This window comes from Capricornis sumatraensis, chromosome 13, assembly GCF_032405125.1.
Source record: "Capricornis sumatraensis isolate serow.1 chromosome 13, serow.2, whole genome shotgun sequence".
Classification (NCBI taxonomy): domain Eukaryota; kingdom Metazoa; phylum Chordata; class Mammalia; order Artiodactyla; family Bovidae; genus Capricornis; species Capricornis sumatraensis.
Window position 1 is genome coordinate 28,175,657 of NC_091081.1, and position 22,990 is coordinate 28,198,646.

A 22,990-nucleotide genomic window follows, 5' to 3' on the forward strand; every position below is an offset into this window, starting at 1 on the left:
CATATTAAAAAGACATGCATTCAAGGGTTGATACTTAAGTAATTCCTTGATGAAGCACTAAAAATTAAGTGGAACTAGCCTACCTGCCTCTCACTCTTACACACATACACCACTTGACCCTTCCCTCATGACCTCTCCAATCCTGAAGGCCTGGCTGGGGATAAAAGTACATTCATTTTAGGAGCCAGGCCAGAGAAGGACTTGACTCAGCGGGAGCTGGAGGACTCCCTAGGAGTCTGCAGACCACATGCGAGCCTCACTGCTTTATGCTTTTTATAACTTGCTTTGGTTTCGAGGTGCTAATTGTCCCTATTTGTTACTGTCCATGCTGCCTGTGGGAGGCTCCTCCACCTTTAGATGCACCCAATAGAAGCATGGGTTGGAGAAATTCCAGCTGCCTGGCTCAGGATTTCACGTTTTGGGACTTTGGGTTTAAGTCCTAAAGAAATGAAGTTCGAGTTCCAGATTCATCATTTAAGAATTCTATAACTGAATGAACTGCAGATCCTCTGCAGGCCTTGTTTTCTTAGAAAATCAGAGGACTGAGTCCAGTGATCTCTAAACATCTTCCACTCCCCAAACGTTATGGTCCTAATATGCTAAAGGCACGTGCGCACAAATGGAACATTCTGAGTACGCTGTCTTGCACCCTTCCTCACAACTCTGACTGTATGTTTGTCTCTAGAAGTCATTACAGACAGGTTTTGGGAGGAAAGAAGTATGCAAAGAGTTCAGATGACATCAGCTGATTTTCCCATGATGAGACTATTGGGGAATATCCAAGATTCCATATGTAAAAACAGAAATGCTAAAATGAAATAATAAACTAGTAAACAATAAATTCAATTTAACTGTATCATTTACATGATATATAAAACCAGTAACTGATTTCGTTACAGCATGAGAAAATGCAATTAAGAGTTAATACCTACTGATATGTTCAATGATATGTGTTAAAACCATTCAAACCAAGTAAAAGCAAAATCTTTGGGCAAGTAAGAGTAATAATGAGTAGAAGAGATTGTAAAGGATGAAGTTATTGGTTTCAGAAGCTTCAAATATAATTTTATTTAGAGTTCCCAGAAACATACCTAAAGTTATATTTTGCTCTTTTTCTATCTACTAAATGTTTACTGATGTTTCTAAGATGATCAGAATTTTTTTCCCTAGCTCTATTACTGAAAGTAAATGTATCTGAACATACTAACTCTATTTAGTCAATTTACTTCCCTATTTTCCAACCACATGATAAAGGAACTACTAATTTAGCTATTCATCCTTTGAAATAAGTCTAAGAGTTTTATATTTAAAGAGGCATTACTTTGATGTACAATGCTTAAAAAGCACTAATTGACTTTATTTTGACATTAAGTAATGAACTTCTAACACAATTATAAATAGTAAAACAAAATGGTTAAGAAAGTCAAGATAGTCTCAAGGCCTCTTTTTTTCTGCATGAGGAATAGGATATATTTTATTCAGATATTTGGGGACTTAATTAGTGTTTTGGTGACATCACACATACAGAATAGAAACTGTGACCCTTTACCAATGGATGTAAACCATCTTATACAATGTTTTTGCAAGCAAATGGAAAGTGGGTTTGCAAGGGAAGATTTTTTTTCAATGTAAAAAGTTTCCTTCTTTGCAACTGAGATCAAACTGCCATAATTTTTTTTTTAATTGTAAGATTCTAAGAGTAAGTTAAATATAAAAACAGGGCAAAACTTTCAGAGTTTCTTGTATTTGGAAACAACAGGCAAATGGAAATCAAGAAATCATGATTTGACTCTAGGCATGTTGATCAAGGGATTCTTTAGCTTCAGCAGTCTGAACTGAAAATAAGAAAATCATGAATCAAGATGTCAAGGTAGGTTGTCCCCAAAGTCCTCCCCCTCACAAGATAGGTACTGAAACAAGTTACTATTGTGAAAATTCCATAACCCAGGGGGTAAGGTGGGGGCACCCCCTTGGACCCACAGAGACCAAAAAGGAAAGCATTACAAAGGTAAGAAGAAGGTCTACACTCCAACTGCATTGCCCATTCTCTGGATAATTACAGGGCCACATGAGATGGCCCCTGGGCCTATAGCTTTTGAGGGGTGTAGGGGAAAGGGGAGAAGAAGGAACCCAAAGTAAAAATTCAGCTCCCCTAGCACTGTAGGGTGCTTCCCAGAAAGTCCACTTGGGTCTCCCCTCACAGGGATCACTGGGGAAATCTGTGGGGCTCGACCATGGAGACTCAGACATGGAGAAGGGGGGCCAGGTTTACAGTAACCATCACTCAGATATTGGCAGAACACATTCCTCTTTGCAGCTACAGCTGATCATAGATTGCAGCCAGAGGCTCTTTCCATCTGCAGAGCTGTGCTGGTAGCCCTGTCTGGCCAGGGAACTTGGTGGGCAGTGGAAAAAAAAGGATGCTAATTTAACATTGCAAAAACCTATGAATGTGTAAATCTCACTGGTAATAGTAAACACATGGTCAGAGTCAGATTCTCTAACATTGTATTGGTGGTGCATAATTTGCATGCAACTCTACTTTAAATGTTAAGACGTATTAAAAACAACCATAATTAGAATAATTTGTTATTGGGCACAGTAAGTCCCAGACTTTCAAAGATGTGACTGTGCATTTGCGTGTCCAGTCATGTAAGTTAGTTCACGTGTCTGGTGTACACTGTCGTGTGCACGTATCCTGTACAAGTAGTTGTGCTTTTGTCTATGTTACTGTACAGTACTGTACAGAATACACTAAGTAGTACACTATTTCAAGCCCAGGATGTCCAGAAGCAAGTGTAAAAGCAGTGGTGATGTAGCTGATACTACTATACTCTTCAAGGTACTGTACTGTATTGTAAGATTAAAAATGTTTTCTTTTGTGTGTGTTTATGTATTTGTGTGAAAAGTATTATAAACCTAGTACAGCACAGTACTACATACCCTGCTGTGTTACTTGGATATTCTAGGCTAACTCTGTCAGACTTATGAACAAACTGGACTTAGGAATGTGCTCTTGGAACAGAACTCATTTGAATGTAGGGGACTTACTGTATATAATAAAAAGATGTAAATGGTATCATCAGTAACCTAAAACACAATGGGTGGTGGGGTAGATATAAATGTACAAAGTTTCTTGTATGCTGCTGAAGTTATTATCACCTTAAAAATAGAATATTACAAATACATTTTATGTAAGTTTCATGGAACCATAGGAAAAAAAAATCTGTAGTGGTCACAAAAAAGACTGAGTAAAGGAGTCTGAGTATATTGGTATTAAAAAGTCATCAAATCACAGAGGAAGATATCAAGAGAGGAAGCAAGGAAAAAAAGATCTACAAAACAGAAAATTATGAACAGAATGGCAATAGTAAGTCCTTGCCTATGAATAATTTTTTTAAATGTAAATGGATTGAATTCTCCAGTCAAAAGATACAGTGGGTGAATAAATTAAAGAAGAAGATCCAATGAAATGCTGCCTGCAAGAAGCTCACTTGAGCTTTAAGATTGTACAAAAGACCCCAAACAGCCAAAGCAATCCAGAAAGAAATAAACCATACTGGCATAAAAACTGACACAAAGGTTTATTCCTGAGCTCTCAATTCTGTTCTATTGGCCTATGCATACATGGCTGAATAACATTTGACCAGGGAGCCAAGAATACTCAATGGAGAAAAAATAATCTCCTCAATAAATAATGCTGGGAAAACTGGATATTCACATCCAAAAAAAGTGAAAATGGACCTCTTTCTTACACCACACACAAAATAAGAACTGGATTAAAGATGCAAATGTAGACCCGAAACCATCATTTTCTTAATACGACACTTGATACTGGTATCAATATCTTGATATTGGTCTTGTCAATGATGTTATGGATAGGACACCAAAAGCACAAGCAACAAAGGCAAAAATACATGGGGCTAAATCCAACTAAAAAGTTTCTGTAGAAAGTGATCACGAAGAGGCAACCTATGGGCTGGAAGAAAATATTTGTAAACAATGTATCTGATAAGGGGTTAACAGCCAAAATATATAGGAACTCAAACCACTGAACAGAACAAAAACAAATAATCCAACTAAAATATGGGCAAAGAATGTGAACAGATGTTTTTCCAAAGAAGGCATAAATGGCCAACAGGAATGTGAAAAGGTTCATCGGTGAAATGAAAACCAAAACCATGATGAGCTCACCTCACAGTTACTAGAATATTATCAAAAAGGAGAGATGACAAGTGCTGGCAAGAACATGGAGAAAAGGGAACACTTGTTCATTACAGCGGGAACATGAACTGCTACAGCCACTATGGAAAACAATATAAAGGTTCCCCGAATAATTAAAAATAGAACTACCATATGATCCAGCAATCATAATTCTGGCTATTTATCTGAAGAAAACAAAAAACACTAACTCAAAAAGATATATGCACCCCCCTGTTCATTGCAGCATTAACGGCAGCTGTCAGGATGGGAAAGCAACCTCAGTGTCCATCAATGCATGAATAGATAAAGATGTGTTACATATAAACACAAAGGAATATTATTCAGCTATATATAAAAAAGGAAGTCTTGCCTTATGTTAAATGGATGGAACTTGAAGGCAATTTGCTAAGTGAAATAAGTCTGACAAATACCACATGATCTCACTAATATGTGGAATCTTAAACAACTCTACCCTCCAAAAAACCCCAAACAGATTGGTGGCTGCCAGAGGCAGGGGCTGAGGGACAGGGGAAATGGATGAAGGTATTCAAAGGTACAAACTCCTAATTATAAAGTAACTTCTGGAGACGTAATATACAGCATGGTGACTGTTGTTAATAATACTGTTTTGTACATTTAAAAGTTGCTAAATTTTTAAACATTCTCACCACATATACACACACACATATACAACTGTTACTATGTGAAGTGATGGTTGCATTAACTAACCTTATTATGGTAATCATTTTGCAGTATATGCATACATCAAATTATTACATTGTACACCTTTAAATTACACATATTATATGTCAATTCTATCTTAATAAAGCTGAAAAAAACTTAAAAGGAAAACCATGATCCTATTTTAGCCTGTCCTACTAACATGAATTAATAAGAACATCAATGGTTTGTCAGTTGAGATAATCATGAGACAACTGCCAAGAACTCTGTGTTGTTACATCTAAAACTGGAAATATACTATAGTGAAATGAAAGCTAACAAATATTTATCATTTGTCTTGCCATCTGCTTCAATTTGTTAACCCTGACATTTCTTTTTTTTTTTTTCATCACACTTAATTATTGCATGACATTCCTTAAAGAAGTTAAACTACTGAATATTACTCATTCCTAATGTATTTAATGCTTACTGCACACTAGGTATTATGCTATGAACTGCAGACACAAAGGCAGGTAAGCCTTGCACTCAAGTAACTTAAGAGTTTTTTAAAAATTAATTTCAGATTAAAAATACCACAGCTTTTTTTTTAATTCAAGGACTTTCTGTTCCCATTAAATTGGGAGGGATGACAGAAGGATGGTTACAAAATGAATGGACCTTTAATTTTGAAAATATAATGGTAGTATTTCTTAAATTTCTTCATAAACAATAAGAAAAATAATATCAAAATGCTAAACACAGAAAATTACTGATCCAACATTAAGACTATTGATGCCTATTGGTGGATTCTAAACACAAATTAGGACTTAATGGGATTTGTACTTTATTTTTAAAATCATGTGTAAAAGCCCCAAAGGGTTCTGAGTCACACATATGATGACAGATCTATATTTAAATATAAAATTGAAATGCTTTTTTCTTGTATTGGAACCAAAATTTTATCTTAGCTGGAAAGACTTCTTGCAGAAGCTCAGAGAAGACAAGGGCAATGAATACATCATACCTGGGCTCACATCGTCATCGTGCAAAAGGAAAGGCGGTTAGGAAGGCACGGTGACATGGCACAAGGCTCAGTAACCACTCCATCTGCCCAAAACCATCCCACTCACCTTCTATCCACAGAATTGATGGTAATTTGGTAAACTACCAAAGTAACAAAAGGTTAAACAGTTATAAAATGTGATTCTTTATGCAGAGCTAAGAAAACCAATGAGTAATACTCTTCACGTGGCCACAGATATGCAGATCCGTTCCCTCAGGATTAACCTGCTTGTTCATGTGAAAAAAATAAGTATTCTAAGGGCTAAAAATACATTTAAACCCCCTAAATTCTTCATTTCTCTCAGTAATTGAAGGTTCCCCCCCCCTTTAATAGGACCATGGATCTCCAAAACATTTAAAAAGCACATATAATAATCTATTTAACTTGGACCCCATCAAAGAAAGATACAAAATTTAACTTACTTTCTTTTAAAATTAAGAGCAGAAAAAAAAACACCCACAAAATCACTGAATCTCTGTAAAACCTCTTGCTGTTGTTCAATTGTTCAGTCGTGTCGACTCTTTTCAACCCCAAGGGCTACAGCATGCCAATCTTCCCTGTCCCTCACCATCCCCCGGAGCTCCAGACAATCACCTGATCCTATCATTGTCCCAAACTTGGATTTGTATTTCCAATTCTGGTGACCAGATCTAGTCAACACAGGTAGAACACTCCTGCCTCTAACACATTCCTCACACCTAATTAGTTACCAAATTGTACCATGTCCTGCAGAATCTACCCTTAACAAAATAAATCCCTTTATTTCAGCAGCCAAAAGCAGGCTCCAATCACTTTCTTGCCCTGGGGTTTCTAATAGATGTGCTGTTTCTCTCTTGGCCTCCAATCCATTCTCCATGCTATTTCCACAGTAACTTTTACCACATCCCTGATTAAAACAGGCTTCTAGGACAAGAGTCACTCTCTCTCACCTAGCATCTCTTTCTGACTGTTCCTGTCGGTCTGTGTCTCTGGCCTCCTCACTGAAAATCCTCTTGCATTAGACACTGAATTCTGTATGGGTCTCCAAAAGTGGTGTGTGGTCTTGAACCTTTGCCCTCTCTGCCTTCTTCAACCAGATAACTCCATTTTCCCTTAAAATTTAGCCTGGGTGAAGCCTGCCCAGGAATCTGATTTGTATTCTTCTTTGCACTCCCACAGCTTCCTCTTCACACCACCTCCCACCTTCACAGCACTTCCCACCACCTGGAATTTCCTGACACCAGGGAAACCCTCAGAAGCAGAGACTATCTCTATCTCTCACTCAACTGTGTATTAATGTACATATACCTAACCTGGCATATTGTGCCTATAATGCCTTACTGTATTACAGAAGTATGCCTTGGGCTTCCCAGGTTGCACAGTGGTAAAGAATATGCCTAACAATGCAGGAGATGCAGGTTTGGTCCCTGGATCAGGAGGATCCCCTGGAGGAGGAAAAGGCAACTCACTCCAGTATTCTTTCCTGGAAAATTCCATGGATAGAGGAGCCTGGCAGGCTACAGTCCACGGGGTCACAGAGAGTCAGACACAACAGAGCACACACAAAAGTATATCTTACCTTATAGAATCACTAGCTAGGTTCTTGGAAAATAAGAAAAATCTATATTGGCAGGGTGGAGACTCAAGGCCTCATGTGAACCTGCAGAATTTCCATAAATGGTATGCTTTGCAGTCACCAAAATAAAATAGTCAATATACTAAATTTTTAAAATATCAAAGTTATTTTAGCTACATTAAATTAATTACACAATTACCTACAATTAAACTTCCATTTATTACTCCTTATATGCTAGAAACCTTTCAGGATAGCCTTCTCTGAAAGGTTCAAAAAATTCACCCTGTTCCATTAAATTTTCTTGTTTAACATAGTATGTAGGTGCTATAATAGATAATATTCAGAATGCAGGTACTATTATAGATAATATTCAAACAAAGAGGCGTTCACTTTTCTGTCTTTCCTTTATACATCTAATAGCTTTTCATTTTGACTTTCAGCTGGAGCTTCCTGCTACCTCCTTCCTTTCCATGGTCATCTCAGTGCTCAACTCATTGTAATGACAGTGTATTTTCCAAAGCCTGCATTTACTTACCCACTTTGGATACACCACAGAAACCTCTTATACCTCTTTCTGATCCCTCTCTTGTCTATTCCAAACAGAAATTATTCACGCATTTTCATTCAAACAACAAACATTCATTAAGTGCATGGATAATGGGAACAGAGTTAAGATTTATAATTCATTTGGTCTCAGAAAAGGTACATTCATATAAACTCAATCTGTGACTGTTATCCACAGTGAGAAATGCATTTTGCATGGCAGATTGGTACACAATGCTATATTTATGTATAGAAATAAAGTTTCATGAAACAAGACTTAACCCCTGTGCCATGCACTAGAGCCTTCTACTGGACTCAGTTCAGTTTCTTTTCATTTTGTTGTGTGGAAGCCTTCTAAATTAATTTCATAGCCTACTAATGAGTCTAGAATTACAATCTGAAAAGCACTATCCTAAAATACAGGAAAGAGATTTGTGTTTTGGAGAGACTACTGTATTTTAAAAACTAAGCAGAGTTAAAAATACCGGAGGGGTTGGAGAGGGGATGGCAAAGGAAAAAAGAGGGAGAAAGAGGCAGGTAAAATAAACAGGGGGTTAGGGGGAAGCAGAAAGAGATAATTAGAAAAGTGTATATAAAAAAGCCAGAGAGGGTTAAAGAGAGAAAAATAAAGGCCAGAGTCAAAGAGAAAGAAAGACTTCTGGGGTAGCTTCTGGGGTGAGAGGAAAGGTCACAGCCTAGTTTCCTTGGGCTGAGGAGCTGCAGTCGCCATCATCTCCCTCCCATGGAGCGAACTAGCTGCTAATCATTGATCACTGCTTCCCAGCTGCTCTCATCCTTGAACCTTTAAAGACTGCACCCCTGGGTGTTTGGAAAAGATAACAGGAGTGGCCCATTAAACACTTTTTTAGCCTGCAGCGGAGATGAGAGTATTATCTGCAGAGGACTAGATGAAATCAACGGTGGCGTGGGAACCCTGGAGTGACATGTATAGAGACACAGCATTGAAAGTGACACCATGGAAAGGCAACAAAGTTGAGCTAAGCACAGCCTAGTGTCACGCTCACTTCAGGGGTGTGAAAACATGCCCTGACTGTGTAAGAGCATCCTCTGATGAGTGAGACGATCCCCTAGCCAAAGCTGAAACCCAGGGGCATTCCCTCTAAGGTCAGCAGATGCTGTTTATTGTGAGATGTTCTTAGCAAATAAATTCAACCTATGGTCCTAATACAGTAGACAGTTATTTAGCTCATCCGCCATTGGAAGGATCCTAAATTAGACAGTTTTTACCAAACTCTAGGTATTACACTGTGAACCATTTCTTAGAGACAAATGTTTAAACAAGTGAGACATACACCTGGAATAGGTGAGCCATGGAATAGTAGGCACTAATAATACACATGTTCATGTTCTTCTTAATCTCTACCGATTGGCATATATTGCTTAGTTAAAAAGTGCTGAGAAATGGGAGTGTACAATGAGGGCAGGGTGGTCCTGAATACAGTGCCCCACCTGCCCGGGCTCAGCAAGTTCTTCCCTGCAGGCCTGTCTCACTCTGCATCTGGTCACAGGTGCAAGTGGAAGCAGGACAGAGAGGAAAAAAATGCTAAACCCTTGATGTGTTCACTCTTTTCCTCTATTAGAAGGTAGTAGGGAAACAAACAGGAGAGGGCAGAGGGTTTATGAGCAGGAAGCAGAATAGGGGAAGAACTAAAGTGATCAAGGATGGATGAGGTGGGCCGTGAGAGATGCTCACGGCGCCCCGCGCATGCTCGGATAGTAATGGAGGTGGGGGTGAGAGTCAGCACATTTCAACAGACATTTACAGAGCACTCAATTTAGCTACAATTCAAGAGGCAGCAGGGGAACTTACAACTTAGAATGGCAATAACCCTAAAGAGCAGTAACACTGTTCCCAGAACGTCTTAACCTCCATACCATGTTATGAATCAAGCAAAGTGTGCCTGCCCAGGAAGCAAGTCTACATTTGAGACAATAGGCTCGGGACCAGGAAAAGAATAAAGGCATATTCTCTTTAAATATTACATATATATATAAAAAAGTTCAAGCTCAACAGGGCAGAAACACTATGTTTGCATCTGGAGCCGCCTATAACCCAGATCATGTCAGAGGATCAAAATAAAGGCTGTTCACACTAATAACCCAGTATTTTTACCGCTGTGGTTATAAAAGCAGTTGGTAACACTAGGCATTTACAGCTTAGTGATAGACAGCCAGTTCGTCTGGGTTTGAATGTCAGTTGCTGTTTGACCTTGGGCAAGTTATATAACTTCTCTGTGGGGTTTCCCCATCTGTAAAATGAAGACAATAGTTAAGACCTACTTCCTAGAGTTATTGTGAGAATTGCGTTGATACAGGTTAAGGTACATAGAGCAGTGCCCATCACACACTGCTCAGGAAGTGTGGCCTGATGTCGTTTTTCCCTAATCAGCACCCACACACTGAGGGAGTGGCATGAGTCAAAGGGAGGGTCACGCTCAAAGAGGATATAACTGAGTGTTTGGGCTGACAGTGCAGACACTGACCAGTCTGGGGTTTAAGACCCGCTCCTAAGAAATGTCCCGCAAGAGCACAGGCGACCATGTCCAGCTCCTCCATCCAGTTTTCCATACCTCTGCTTCAGGAGATCCTGGCCTACTGGCTCCTTGCCAGTTATCACTGTCAATATATTTTATATTGGTTGTTACATACCTCATTTAGAAAAAGAGTACTTGTTTGCCTCATAATTTCAAGACAAACTGATAAAGATTATGAATTATCCAGAAATCAGTAGACACAAATGTACATAAACTTAAAAAAACTTGCTATATTTTAAAATATACTAGAACCTGAACCATAACAAGATGAGGATTTAGACCATCTCACATAAATCTAATTTCTCTTGGTTTTGGCACAGCTTTAAAAATCTAAAATTGAATAGCTGACATTTTGAGAACCTAGTTACAGAGTTTCAATTTAAAGCAAGTGCACACGCCACATGCACACCACACACACACACACCAAAAAACAACACTCTTGAGCAGTTGCCATGACAACATAATACAAAGCCTACCAAGCTCTTTGTTATCCTGCTGAAGACGCTGTGCAAAGATACTCATGTTAGATTCTTTACTAATTAAGTGGAAAAGGTTAACAAAATTCGAGATTCACATGTTTTTTTTTTTTTAAATCTGTGCTAAGACTCAGAAAAGCAAATACTAAGTACTGTAATACTAATACTGTAAGAAAAAGAATTTAAAAATAACTTATCAGCAAGACCAGTTACAGATCTAAGTAGACACAATGTTGAAGGAAATGGGAAGATGTTTTTCTTTTATCTTGTATGCTATATTCCCTTCAGTATCTGCTCCTCCTAAATTGTGCTATACTATTTAAATGGAAGAATCAATTCAAATAATACAGTTTGATAACAGAGTCTCTTACTTTACCAACACATTTAAACACTTTTCCCTCTTTGGCCCCCTCTAATATCAGCTCATTTGGAAGCTCATACTTCTGTATGCTAACTAGACCTAAGAAGGAAAACCTGTTTCTAAGCTAATCAGCTCTTATGTTTTTAAAAAGAGAAAAAAAAATAGTGACAGACGAGAGAAAGAAGGGATAAATAGACCTTTTGGAGGCTGTGATAAAATAATCTTGGTTTTCCTTCCCCTTCTCTGGACTAGCCATCTCTGTGTCTCTTCTCTGGAGAAGGCAATGGCACCCCACTCCAGTACTCTTGCCTGGAAAATCCCATGGACAGGGGAGCCAGTGTTAAACCCAGACCCCCTTAAGACTCACGTGTAGATCTTCTCAGTCTGTTATTCTCTTAAGTGGTGTCATCTTTGACCAATGGCTTCAGTTATCATCAGTATGCATTCACAATCCCAGAGCCTCTTTTCTGAGTTCAGATCAGTTGATTCAACTGCTTCCTAAACATGGCCACTTTGGTTCCCCCTTGAAAGGCAAATGGGGTTCTCCTACAGTACTCTTTACCTTGATAAAATGGCAGGTCCTAATAGATATTAAGTACCTATTTGCTAAGTAAATGAATGAATGAATCAATCAATCAAACCTACGGCACAAACCAAAAAACCTAACGACCATCCTTGGTAAGGCCTTTTTTCCATATCAAACTCCTCTCTATTTTACTTCCCAGACATTTCCTAGATTCATCTCATTTCCAAAACTCTCCCAGCCACTACTCTCTAAGCCACCAGTCTTTGCCTGGATCACTACAGTAGCCTCTTAACAATCAGGAACACACAGATATAGTACAGACAGAAGTCAGGCAATCAGTATCAATGGTTTATTAAACTAACTGATAAAGTTGGACTAAGAAAAGGGAAGAGAACATTTACTAAATGTCAACTCTATGCCAGACACTGATCTAGACACATTACATACTCCACCTCACTTAATCACCACAGTGACTCATTTTCATAAAAGAAACTCAGCTGAGCACACGGCATCAGGGAGCTACTCCTGGTCACAATCTCCGCTTTGTTTGGTCCCCAAAAGCAGAGAACAATGATAAATACAAAGAAGAATGTGACGATGGTGATGATCACGTAATGAGAACATATTTCAGACATGGATCTAAGCACTTTGTATGCATTATCTCAGTGAAAGTGTCACCACCCTCCCATGAAGCAGGAATTATTATCACATTTGCAGATAAAGAAACTGAGCCACACAGGACTTAAAATTACTTGCTCAAGGTAAAAAACCCCTAAAGTGTCACAGTGTTTATTTAATTTACTAAACAGCAAGTTAAAAGAACTGGTGAAGATACCGTGCTGGAAAAGAAAAACCACTCCTGCCCTCAGGGGTCTGGCAGTGAACTTGAGGAGCTTGTCTCCAGGGTCAGATCTGTTTTTTCCATCCTGGCCCTACCCACTGGTGGGAATCCCCCAGCGACTTCAATCCCATTTCTAAAGGGCGCATTTCAAGCACAGGTCAGGCTGCCAGCCTCTTCCGCATGCCCATAGATTCCCAGTTCTCCTCCAACAGGATACCAGGAGGAGATGCTTTAGTGCTTATACTAATTTGGTCACAATATTTCTCTTACAAAGTCTTAAAGGCATGAATACAAAGATTATTTTTACAAGGTCTAATCTAGTACTTACAATTTTATAACTCCATCTGGGCACCTGGAACAGAACTGCTGGCTGCTCTTGTCTTGTTTATGTTGACTCTGCCCCAGCTGCACAAATCTACAAATTACAATGTGTAAAAAAAGTAAGCTAAAGGAACTACCTGCCACAAATTCAGCAGATGACACAAACTATACGGGTGTTCGAATGACAGTAATATACTTCTATCAGAAAAGCACACAGAGGACCCCATGTGACACAAGACTCAGTTTATAAATGATGCCTGATGTTAGAGTGGGTTTATGAGAATAGAGGAGGGAGAAATGCTTACAGTTTAAGTCATAACCATGGCTATAAAAATGAAAGAAAACGTTTACTTTGTTGCATTCTGTTTACTCAAACATGGTATAGAACCTGAGCCAAATGTTCCTGAGGCCAGAAAGATGATTGTAAGCCCTTGCAGATCTGAGGGTGACCGCAGCAGGAAGCAGAGGGAAACAAGGGGAGAGGGATGGTGCTTGGGTGAGATAAATGACAAGGAAATGGCAGATCAGGCTAGAGACCCAGCTCCTGAAGCAAGGATGCTGCTAAGATCCCAGGACAAGGACTTGGTTCCTCAGGACCACAAGAATCCCCACGCGTACAGCAGCCACTACTAAGGGTACTTTCAACAGAGACAGGGGGCTGAGGAGACCACCTGCTGAGCTTCACTGACCCACCATGCCTCCTCAGAGAAGCCTCCACCACACTAAACCGGACTTGTAGCTAAGGGCCAGAGCAGGCCCCAGGCCTGCTCAGCAAGGTCAGAGGATGCCTATAGCAATAGGCCCCTGATATTTCTCAAGTACACCCATCCAAGGTGTGGCCTGTGCTCCATGCATCCATCTGACCCTCAGGGATGCAGCCTGTAGTTTTTATTAGGTTTTTTAAAGGTCAGGAAAAGTGCTTCAGAAACTACCAATTATTAAATCATCACAGTGCAATGAAAAACTTTTAAATTAGCTTAGTCTTGTCCAGCTTTCATCTTCAGCGAGTGAACATCATTGACATGTATACTTATGCTCTCTGCAGTAAGTAGAGTCATATCAGTCACTAACTCCAGATAATTCATTCTTCTAGACCATGTTGCTTACAGAGGTCTACTTCAACTATTTGAGTTGAGTGACAGAGTGTGACAGCTGTTATGAATGCACTGTGTGTCCAGGAGTGAGGAGGGTGTGGCTGAGTTCTGAATGACTCAGTTGACTTCCAGTAGGACAGTGATACATAGTCATACCAGTGCTTCTGCAGTTAAGAAATGCTATATATTTCTATATTTTACATATTCTCCAGCAGATCTTACTAATTTGAAGTAGAGAGCGAAAAATAATCAGTTCAGTGGATTCTGCAAAACAAACACCCTCCTTAAAAAAGACCTGAAGACTAGTAATCATTTATATTACATTTTACATAAGCCAAACTTACATAAGTGGGATCATGTTCATTTGAAATAATTATGAATTCTTAATACATATATTAATACTAGGTTGAGGGGGTGTTTAAATGGGTGTTTAATCCTTAGGTTTTTGAGGATTTGGGGGTGAGGAATTCTTTAGAGAATCTGATAACTATTAATCTTCTCTGCAAACACACACACACATTTTTATGTACGTGATTTTATGGATACCTTTTGGTAGATCTCCACCTTTTAGCTAGATCTTTCTAATAAAAGTCTATAACACTCTGAATTGGTACATCACTGCTTCCTTTTTCCTCCTCAGTCACCACTCCCACAGTGCCACATCCACCCCCTCCGCCCACCCCAAGCTAAATTGAATACAAAGTCCTCAACTGTCAATATCCCAAGTTCATTTTGTAAGAAGGTACTTGATCTTGAGAATTTGTTAATGCAGGAATGCAGAAATGCATTTGAACTTCAGTCTGCAGTTTACATTTGGGCAGTGAAAATACGTGTAAGTATCATAAACTTTTATCATTCAGGGGCCCAAGAGTCTCAGGCAGTAAGTAGGGTTTTTAACTCCAAATATAAGTTGTTTCAGAATCTGACCTAAATGCTACTATTCCAAGTGGAATTCACTTCCTTCTGTATGGCTGACCACTTTCAATTTTAAAAGTTATATTAGATGTAAGTTATTGTAATAAATTTGCATTTGTCCTTAATTTCTCTTGAAAATACCTTACCTTAAATAAATGGAAAGATCTTCTTCTGAGAGGCCATCTGAGAGGTTGATTCCATACACCTCTTTCATGGGCTGGACTACATTCTGGAGTCAAAAAATAAGGGAATCAGGAAGAGTTCTTAGACATCTAGCATGTTAATAATTTCCAAAAATGAAGAAAACGACCCTGTGAATTTTCCCATAAAAACCATCACAATGTTTCAACGTATTCATTACATTTCTAAGTTAATGATTTTTTAAAAACTGTATTTCATTTTCACTAAAATAGTTTATTTTAGATAAAAAACTAGTTGGTAATTACTAATTGCTTTTGTATAATGCAAGAGTTGGCAAACATTTTCTGTGAAGGGTCAGGCAGTAAATACTTTAGGTTCTTTGGGTCACATCATCTCTGCGACAGCAGAGTAATTCTGCTGTTACAGGGTGAAAGCAACCACAGATAACATATAAACAAATTGGTAAGGCTGGTTGTAAATTAAACTTTACTTAGAAAAAATGGCAGCAAGCTGCTTTTGGCTGCACTTTGCCAATGCCCAGAATAACAGATTTAGTTCCCATATCATTACCTTTTATTTGCCATGTCTACCAAATGACTTCTGGCTCTTTCTAGAAATCCAGTACCCCTAAAGCTAAATTTGATTTTTCTATTGTTCACTTGCCTTTTGTTTTCCCTCAATGTACTATCCATATCAAATTCAACAGGATGAACTTCCCACTGGGATTAGGCCGAGATTGTGAGGCCCAGGTGCAAACCCTGCATTCCCGTAATGTGCTAAGCAAGGGAACAAATGGACCTCAAGTGAATGGGTTGCTCAAAGAGGGACAGGATTCACTCTAAGAATTCTGAAGTGACAAGAAATTTACTATTACACGTGGACGCAAAAATAGCAATTTCAGGAACCATTTTCAGTAATATCTTTGCCAAATGTATTCGTCTCTGCAGCACCTCCCACACCACACGGCGCATGAGAATGGTGGAGTGAGGTGACGTGACTCTTCCTCGCTCTCAGCCTTTCAGGTGAAAGCGGGATTCTGGGGCTGCTTGCCCAGAGCCTCACTGGACAGCAGCCTCTCCTGGGTCCCTCACCTCTGTCACTTTGGCACTGTCGCCCAGGTCGGTCATCTTCACTGGAGTGGAGCGCTGCGACACGGAGCCCTCCTCCTCTCGGTCGGTCCCGGAGTCGTCTTCCGAGCTGCTGGACACCGCCTCCTCGCTGGGCGGCGGCGGGGCACTGGCGGCTGTCTTCCGCTGTAACACAGCTTCTTCTCTGTTGCTCTTATTTCTTTAAAAAGATGAATATGGATGTGAAGCATCTGTAAACTGAACCCTCAGTGCTCACCGTGTATCATCCTGTCCCAAAGCCTTAGTCCTGGAGAAGTGTTAAGCAAATGACTGTGAGAAGCTAGCGTCTGGATTCAAGCTGTGCTGCAGGGAAAAGTTTAATATTTTATCATGTACATGAACTGACCTTCTAGGAATTTAAGTTTTGCTATGAATTCAGAAAAAAAAAGCAAGTATGTGCTTGCAGTGTGCAGAAAAGCCTTTCTACCACTTGGCTACTGTGTCTTCCCTTTTGGTAACTGAAATCAGGATTTTCAAAATTTATAGTACAATAGAAGACTGTTATGTTTGAGATATTAGTGAAATTACCTATAACTTGTAGAAGCATTAAGAAAGGGTCCATAGCCAAATCCATGTGTATTTCTGGCCTTCCTATGAATTTTTATCAATCACAGTGGCAGCTGATTACTTGTACCAAAGTAATGAGCAATTGATGAACATAAACTACGATTTTAAACTGTTTTAAAACAATTTAAGTAGTGAATAACTATGTTTGCTGACGATGTCTTCTAAAAATAGAGAGTGGATGAGGGGAAACAGAAAAAAGTACGCATTATTTGCTTTTATTTCAGTGCCAAATTTGAGAGTAGTCAGAATACTGTTTTTTTCTTAATTAAAAAAATGTATGGTAATATTTTTGGATTTTATGAAAAATATTTAATATATTTAATATTCTTACTTGAAAAAATTCTCTGCAAGGGACTTGAAATACAATATTCTACATTTTCTAGAAAAGAAATAAGTAATACTATCTAACCATGGGTTAGATATTAGAGAAAATAAAATCATTTCTGACTTTATGAAACTAAAAATTAAAGTTGATACATTTCAGAACTGTACACTAATTCTTTTAAATTCCTCATAGCACCTGGTCCAGGACACATATTTAAGCCACATTAAGTGGCGTATCTGGGAAATAGTAATATCAATATATATCTCATTGTATAAATCACACATGTAGTTAGAATCCAATTAAGACCCTGTACACACTCCCAAATACAATTAGGACTCAGAATCCACAGTCTGGCCAGGGCCTAGGAGAATTCTTATTACTGAGATCACTCAGGTCAACGGTAGTAACAGAGATGCACACACTAGGACACGTTTCATTCCAGTCTCCAAGCATAAAGATTTAAACATGGTTTGTTCTCTTCTTTGTACTACTGTATACAATAAAATAACAGTCATCACCTACACAATGTTAAGTAATACACAGAAAATCTATTAAGTCCTCTGTCTGAGCATTTGCTTTAATGTTTCCTCCGGGTGCCAGCAAAAATAAACACAAGTATACATTTTTACCTAAGTCTTCTATGTTGTGGGAAACAGAGGATGTGGAGTTATTAAATGACATACATAACATCTGCTACCTAACTTTATGCCATCTACAAAGCATCTAATTTAAGTAAAATGTACTGTGTTGCTGAAGTTCCCATAAATTCTACTTTCGGTGTCGAACATGCTTTAATAATCCCAGTGCTATAAATAAGCTATCTGTATAGATGAAGCAGGCTTCCCAGGTGGTGCTAGTGGTAAAGAACCCTCCTGCCAATGCAGGAGACATAAGAGGCGCAGGTTCTATCCCTGGTTCAGAAACATTCCCTCGAGGAGGAAATGGCAACCCACTCCAGTATTCGTGCCTGGAGAATCCCATGGGTGGAGGAGCCTGGCGGGCTACAGTCCATGGGACCACAAAGAGTCAGACACGACTGAAGTGACTTAGCACGCCCATAGATGCAGTGTAGGTACTGTGCTGTAAACTATATGACCTGAAGTTATTAGTTTTGGGTGAAAATTATATTGCAAGTGCTATATTATTTTATGTGAATCTTTAAAATTTTATTCTACATGTAAATCTTACCCCAATACTGATTTTCCGGTTTCATCTGGCTTACGTACAGTAAACGGACTTGGATCAATACCAACGGTCTTAGGCATGAAGTCACTGAAGAAAGGGGAAAAAATTCCATGTGAATCACTGTCCATCCAGATGGTTTCAGCTTCCCTCTCTATCCACATTCTTACACTGTTCCTTCTTAGCCCTCAGAGGTATATATATATTTTAAGTGAAATACTCAAGGGAGTTTAGGTGATCTGGGCCATAAGACCCCATGAATTAATGGCACTCAGTAACTTCAATGTTAGCAGTCTTCACTGTGAATTTTCTCTGATTAAGAGGCCCAACGATTTTGAATTCAAGATTTTGTTTTCTGGAGCAGAATTGATATCTGAATTACTATTAAGATTCATCTCTGGTTGTATATCATGATTCATTTTCAAGTAAAATTAAACTCATAAAACTGAGGGCAAGACACTAAGCTGCTTGGTTTTATGGACAATGTTTTTATTACACTATAGCACCTAAGGAGGCAGACACAATTATCAAAAACACAGTGGTACGAATTGAAGTATCAACATCTGTCTCATTAGTCTGGAGTTAATTCATTATAATACTGGAACACTTTAAATAGAAACTTTTAATTTACCACTTACTGTGATAAGCTGAAGCTACTTCCTCATGATACAGGGGCTATCTTACTATTACTGTTGAAGCCAGACGAAACTCCTTAATAGTTGCCAAAGAAGCAATGGTTACATGATTTATGCAGATAAGACTCATAACTTCTGGCAAGGACACTGCTCCAAGCATGTGACTCAATATTACATTTTTTGAAGGAAAAGAAAGTAATATTGAATCTGACTCAAAATGCCTACTTAACAGTTTGAAAATGTTCCATTCAAATGTAAGTGGTTTAATTTTTCTTTCTTTTTGAACTACTCAGTTGATCCTCATGATTTATGGATGACATATTTGAGAATTTGCTACTCACTAAAATTTAAGTATAACCCAAAGGAAAATGACGATAACCTCACAGTTAAAACTGCTAAACTTTAGCAAGTATAACTGAAAATCAAGCAAGTAAAAATTCCAAACTTTCTATATAAAATCAAAGCAAAATGTAGAGTGACTTCTAGGAAACAAACCATGAAATATGTTTCACCATGTACTATATTAAGTTTAGGCACACATATATCACATTTGAAGAAAATGTGAAACAAAGGGTAAATATAAGAATGCAAACTTTAGTATAAAACATAATGGTCAAAAACTGATTTTCTGAGCCTAATTTTCTTAATCTAGACCCATCATTTTCCTAAAAGGCCCCACTAAAGTCCAAGAGACAGAAAAATGAAGTATGTTCAAAGGTGACAGACCAGGATGGAGAGCTGTCCAACATTAGAAGGACTGCCTCCTGAGTAATGGGCTCCCAACTGCAGAAGGAATTTCAGAGGTTGGACAACCACCTGCAGCAGGCATGCAGAAGAGTAAAGGAAAGCATAGCTAAACAAACTAGGAAAACCACAGTTCCCCAGTGCTTCCAGGTTCAGAGAATTCACAACATACCGTGCTGAACTCGTCATAGCCAAGCAAAAGGTGTCATCAAAGCTACTCAGCTCGTATGGTCGAAAGAACTCATTGTGGATGTCAATCTCCTCTTCATATTTGTGAAATTTCTTCACTACTAACTTCTTTAAGTTCGCAGCACAGATAACTAAGAGAGATACTGCCTGTTACTCTTAAAAGTCTTCAGATTACATCTTATAAACATTTCTGTCATGTCAACTGTGTTCACAGAGAGTACACTGAACGAGGCTCAGATCGTGCCTCTGGCGCTTACACACTTGGGACTGGAACCAGACATGTGCACAGAACATGCACAGCAAAGCTGAGCAAGACAATCGCTAAGGAGGCAGAGGCCTCTGGAAGCTGGGGTGGGAGTGGGGAATTATTTAAGAAATCAAATCACTCAGTCCTTTAAATTCCTTTTTTCTCTTAAAAAAACACCTACTGCCTTAGAGATAAAAATTATGCAGCTATTTTATTATATTTTCCATTATATTTCAAATCTTCTTTATTATGGGCAACATAAGGTTGTTACATACCAATCTTTTTTCCCAGAACAACTGAATCTTCTTCAGTTCAGTTCAGTCGCTCAGTCATGTACGACTCTTTACAACCCCGTGAATCACAGCACGCCAGGCCTCCCTGTCCATCACCAACTCCCAGAGTTCATTCAGACTCACGTCCATCGAGTCAGTGATGCCATCCAGCCATTTCATCCTCTGTCGTCCCCTTTTCCTCCTGCCCCCAATCCCTCCCAGCATCAGAGTCTTTTCCAATGAGTCAACTCTTCGCATGACGTGGCCAAAGTACTGGAGTTTCAGCTTCAGCATCATTCCCTCCAAAGAAATCCCAGGTCTGATCTCCTTCAGAATGGACTGGTTGGATCTCCTTGCAGTCCAAGGGACTCTCAAGAGTCTTCCCCAACACCACAGGTCAAAAGCATCAATTCTTCGGCACTAGCTCTCTTCACAGTCCAACTCTCACATCCATACATGACTACTGGAAAATCATAGCTTTGACTAGACAGACTTTTGTTGGCAAAGTAATGTCTCTGCTTTTCAATATACTATCTAGGTTGGTCATAACTTCCCTTCCAAGGAGTAAGCGTCTTTTAATTTCATGGTTGCAGTCACCATCTGCAGTTATTTTGGAGCCCCCCCAAAAAAAGGCTGACACTGTTTCCACTGTTTCCCCATCTATTTCCCAAGAAGTGATGGGACCAGATGCCATGATCTTTGTTTTCTGAATGTTGAGCTTTAAGCCAACTTTTCACTCTCCTCTTTCACTTTCATCAAGAGGCTTTTGAGTTCCTCTTCACTTTCTGTCATAAGGGTGGTGTCATCTGCATATCTGAGGTTATTGATATTTCTCCCGGCAATCTTGATTCCAGCTTGTGTTTCTTCCAGTCCAGCGTTTCTCATGATGTACTCTGCATAGAAGTTAAATAAGCAGGGTGATAATATACAGCCTTGATGTACTCCTTTTCCTATTTGGAAACAGTCTGTTGTTCCATGTCCAGTTCTAACTGTTGCTTCCTGGCCTGCATACAGGTTTCTCAAGAGGCAGGTCAGGTGGTCTGGTATTCTCACCTCTTTCAGAATTTTCCACAGTTTATTGTGATCCACACAGTCAAAGGCTTTGGCATAGTCAATACAGCAGAAATAGATGTTTTTCTGGAACTCTCTTGCTTTTTCCATGATCCAGCAGATGTTGGCAATTTGATCTCTGGTTCCTCTGCCTTTTCTAAAACCAGCTTGAACATCTGGAAGTTCATGTTTCACATATTGCTAAAGCCTGGCTTGGAGAATTTTGAGCATTACTTTACTACCGTGTGAGGTGAGTGCAATTGTGCGGTAGTTTGAGCATTCTTTGGCATTGCCTTTCTTTGGGATTGGAATGAAAACTGACCTTTTCCAGTCCTGTGGCCACTGCTGAGTTTTCCACATTTGCTGGCATATTGAGTACAGCACTTTCACAGCATCATCTTTCAGGATTTGAAACAGCTCAACTGGAATTCCATCACCTCCACTAGCTTTGTTTGTAGTCATGCTTTCTAAGGCCCACTTGACTTCACATTCCAGGTTGTCTGGCTCTATGTGAGTGATCACCACCATCGTGATTATCTGGGTCATGAAGATCTTTTTTGTTCAGTTCTTCTGTGTATTCTTGCCACCTCTTCTTAATATCTTCTCCTTCTGTTAGGTCCAGACCATTTCTGTCCTTTATCGAGCCCATCTTTGCATGAAATGTTTCCTTGGTGTCTCTAATTTTCTTGAAGAGATCTCTAGTCTTTCCCATTCTGTTGTTTTCCTCTGTTTCTTTGCATTGATCACTGAGGAAGGCTTTCTAATCTCTTCTTGCTATTCTTTGGAACTCTGCATTCAGATGCTTATATCTTTCCTTTTCTCCTTTGCTTTTCTCTTCTCTTCTTTTCACAGCTATTTGTAAGGCCTCTTCAGACAGCCATTTTGCTTTTTTGCATTTCTTTTCCATGGGGATGGTCTTGATCCCTGTCTCCTGGACAATGTCACGAACCTCTGTCCATAGTTCATCAGGCACTCTATCAGGTCTAGTCCCTTAAATCTATTTCTCACTTCCACTGTATAATCATAAGGGATTTGATTTAGGTCATACCTGAATGGTCTAGTGCCTTTCCCTACTTTCTTCAATTGAAGTCTGAATTTGGCAATAAGGAGTTCATGATCTGAGCCACAGTCAGCTTCTGGTCTTGTTTTTGTTGACTGTATAGAGCGTCTCCATCTTTGGCTGCAAAGAATAGAATCAATCTGATTTTGGTGTTGACCATCTGGTGATGTCTACGTGTAGAATCTTCTCTTGCGTTGTTGGAAGAGGGTGTTTGCTATGACCAGTGCATTTTCCTGGAAAAACTCTATTAGTCTTTGCCCTGCTTCATTCCTCATTCCAAGGCCAAATTTGCCTGTTACTACAGATGTTTCTTGACTTCCTACTTTTGCATTCCAGTC

At 39.2% G+C, this 22,990-nt stretch overlaps 1 protein-coding gene across 1 annotated transcript in view; it reads right to left on the reverse strand.

The window, feature by feature from the left end:
• The window catches only part of FIG4 (FIG4 phosphoinositide 5-phosphatase), a 181,126-nt gene that overhangs the window by 43,690 nt on the left and 114,446 nt on the right, over nucleotides 1–22,990 (reverse strand). Inside the window, exons 18-22 of the mRNA XM_068985104.1 lie at nucleotides 20,007–20,154; nucleotides 18,462–18,545; nucleotides 16,346–16,541; nucleotides 15,260–15,342; nucleotides 13,112–13,198 (exon numbers count right to left, since the gene is read on the reverse strand). Coding sequence (XP_068841205.1) covers nucleotides 13,112–13,198; nucleotides 15,260–15,342; nucleotides 16,346–16,541; nucleotides 18,462–18,545; nucleotides 20,007–20,154 — 598 coding nt within the window. The remainder of the gene's footprint in view (nucleotides 1–13,111; nucleotides 13,199–15,259; nucleotides 15,343–16,345; nucleotides 16,542–18,461; nucleotides 18,546–20,006; nucleotides 20,155–22,990) is intronic.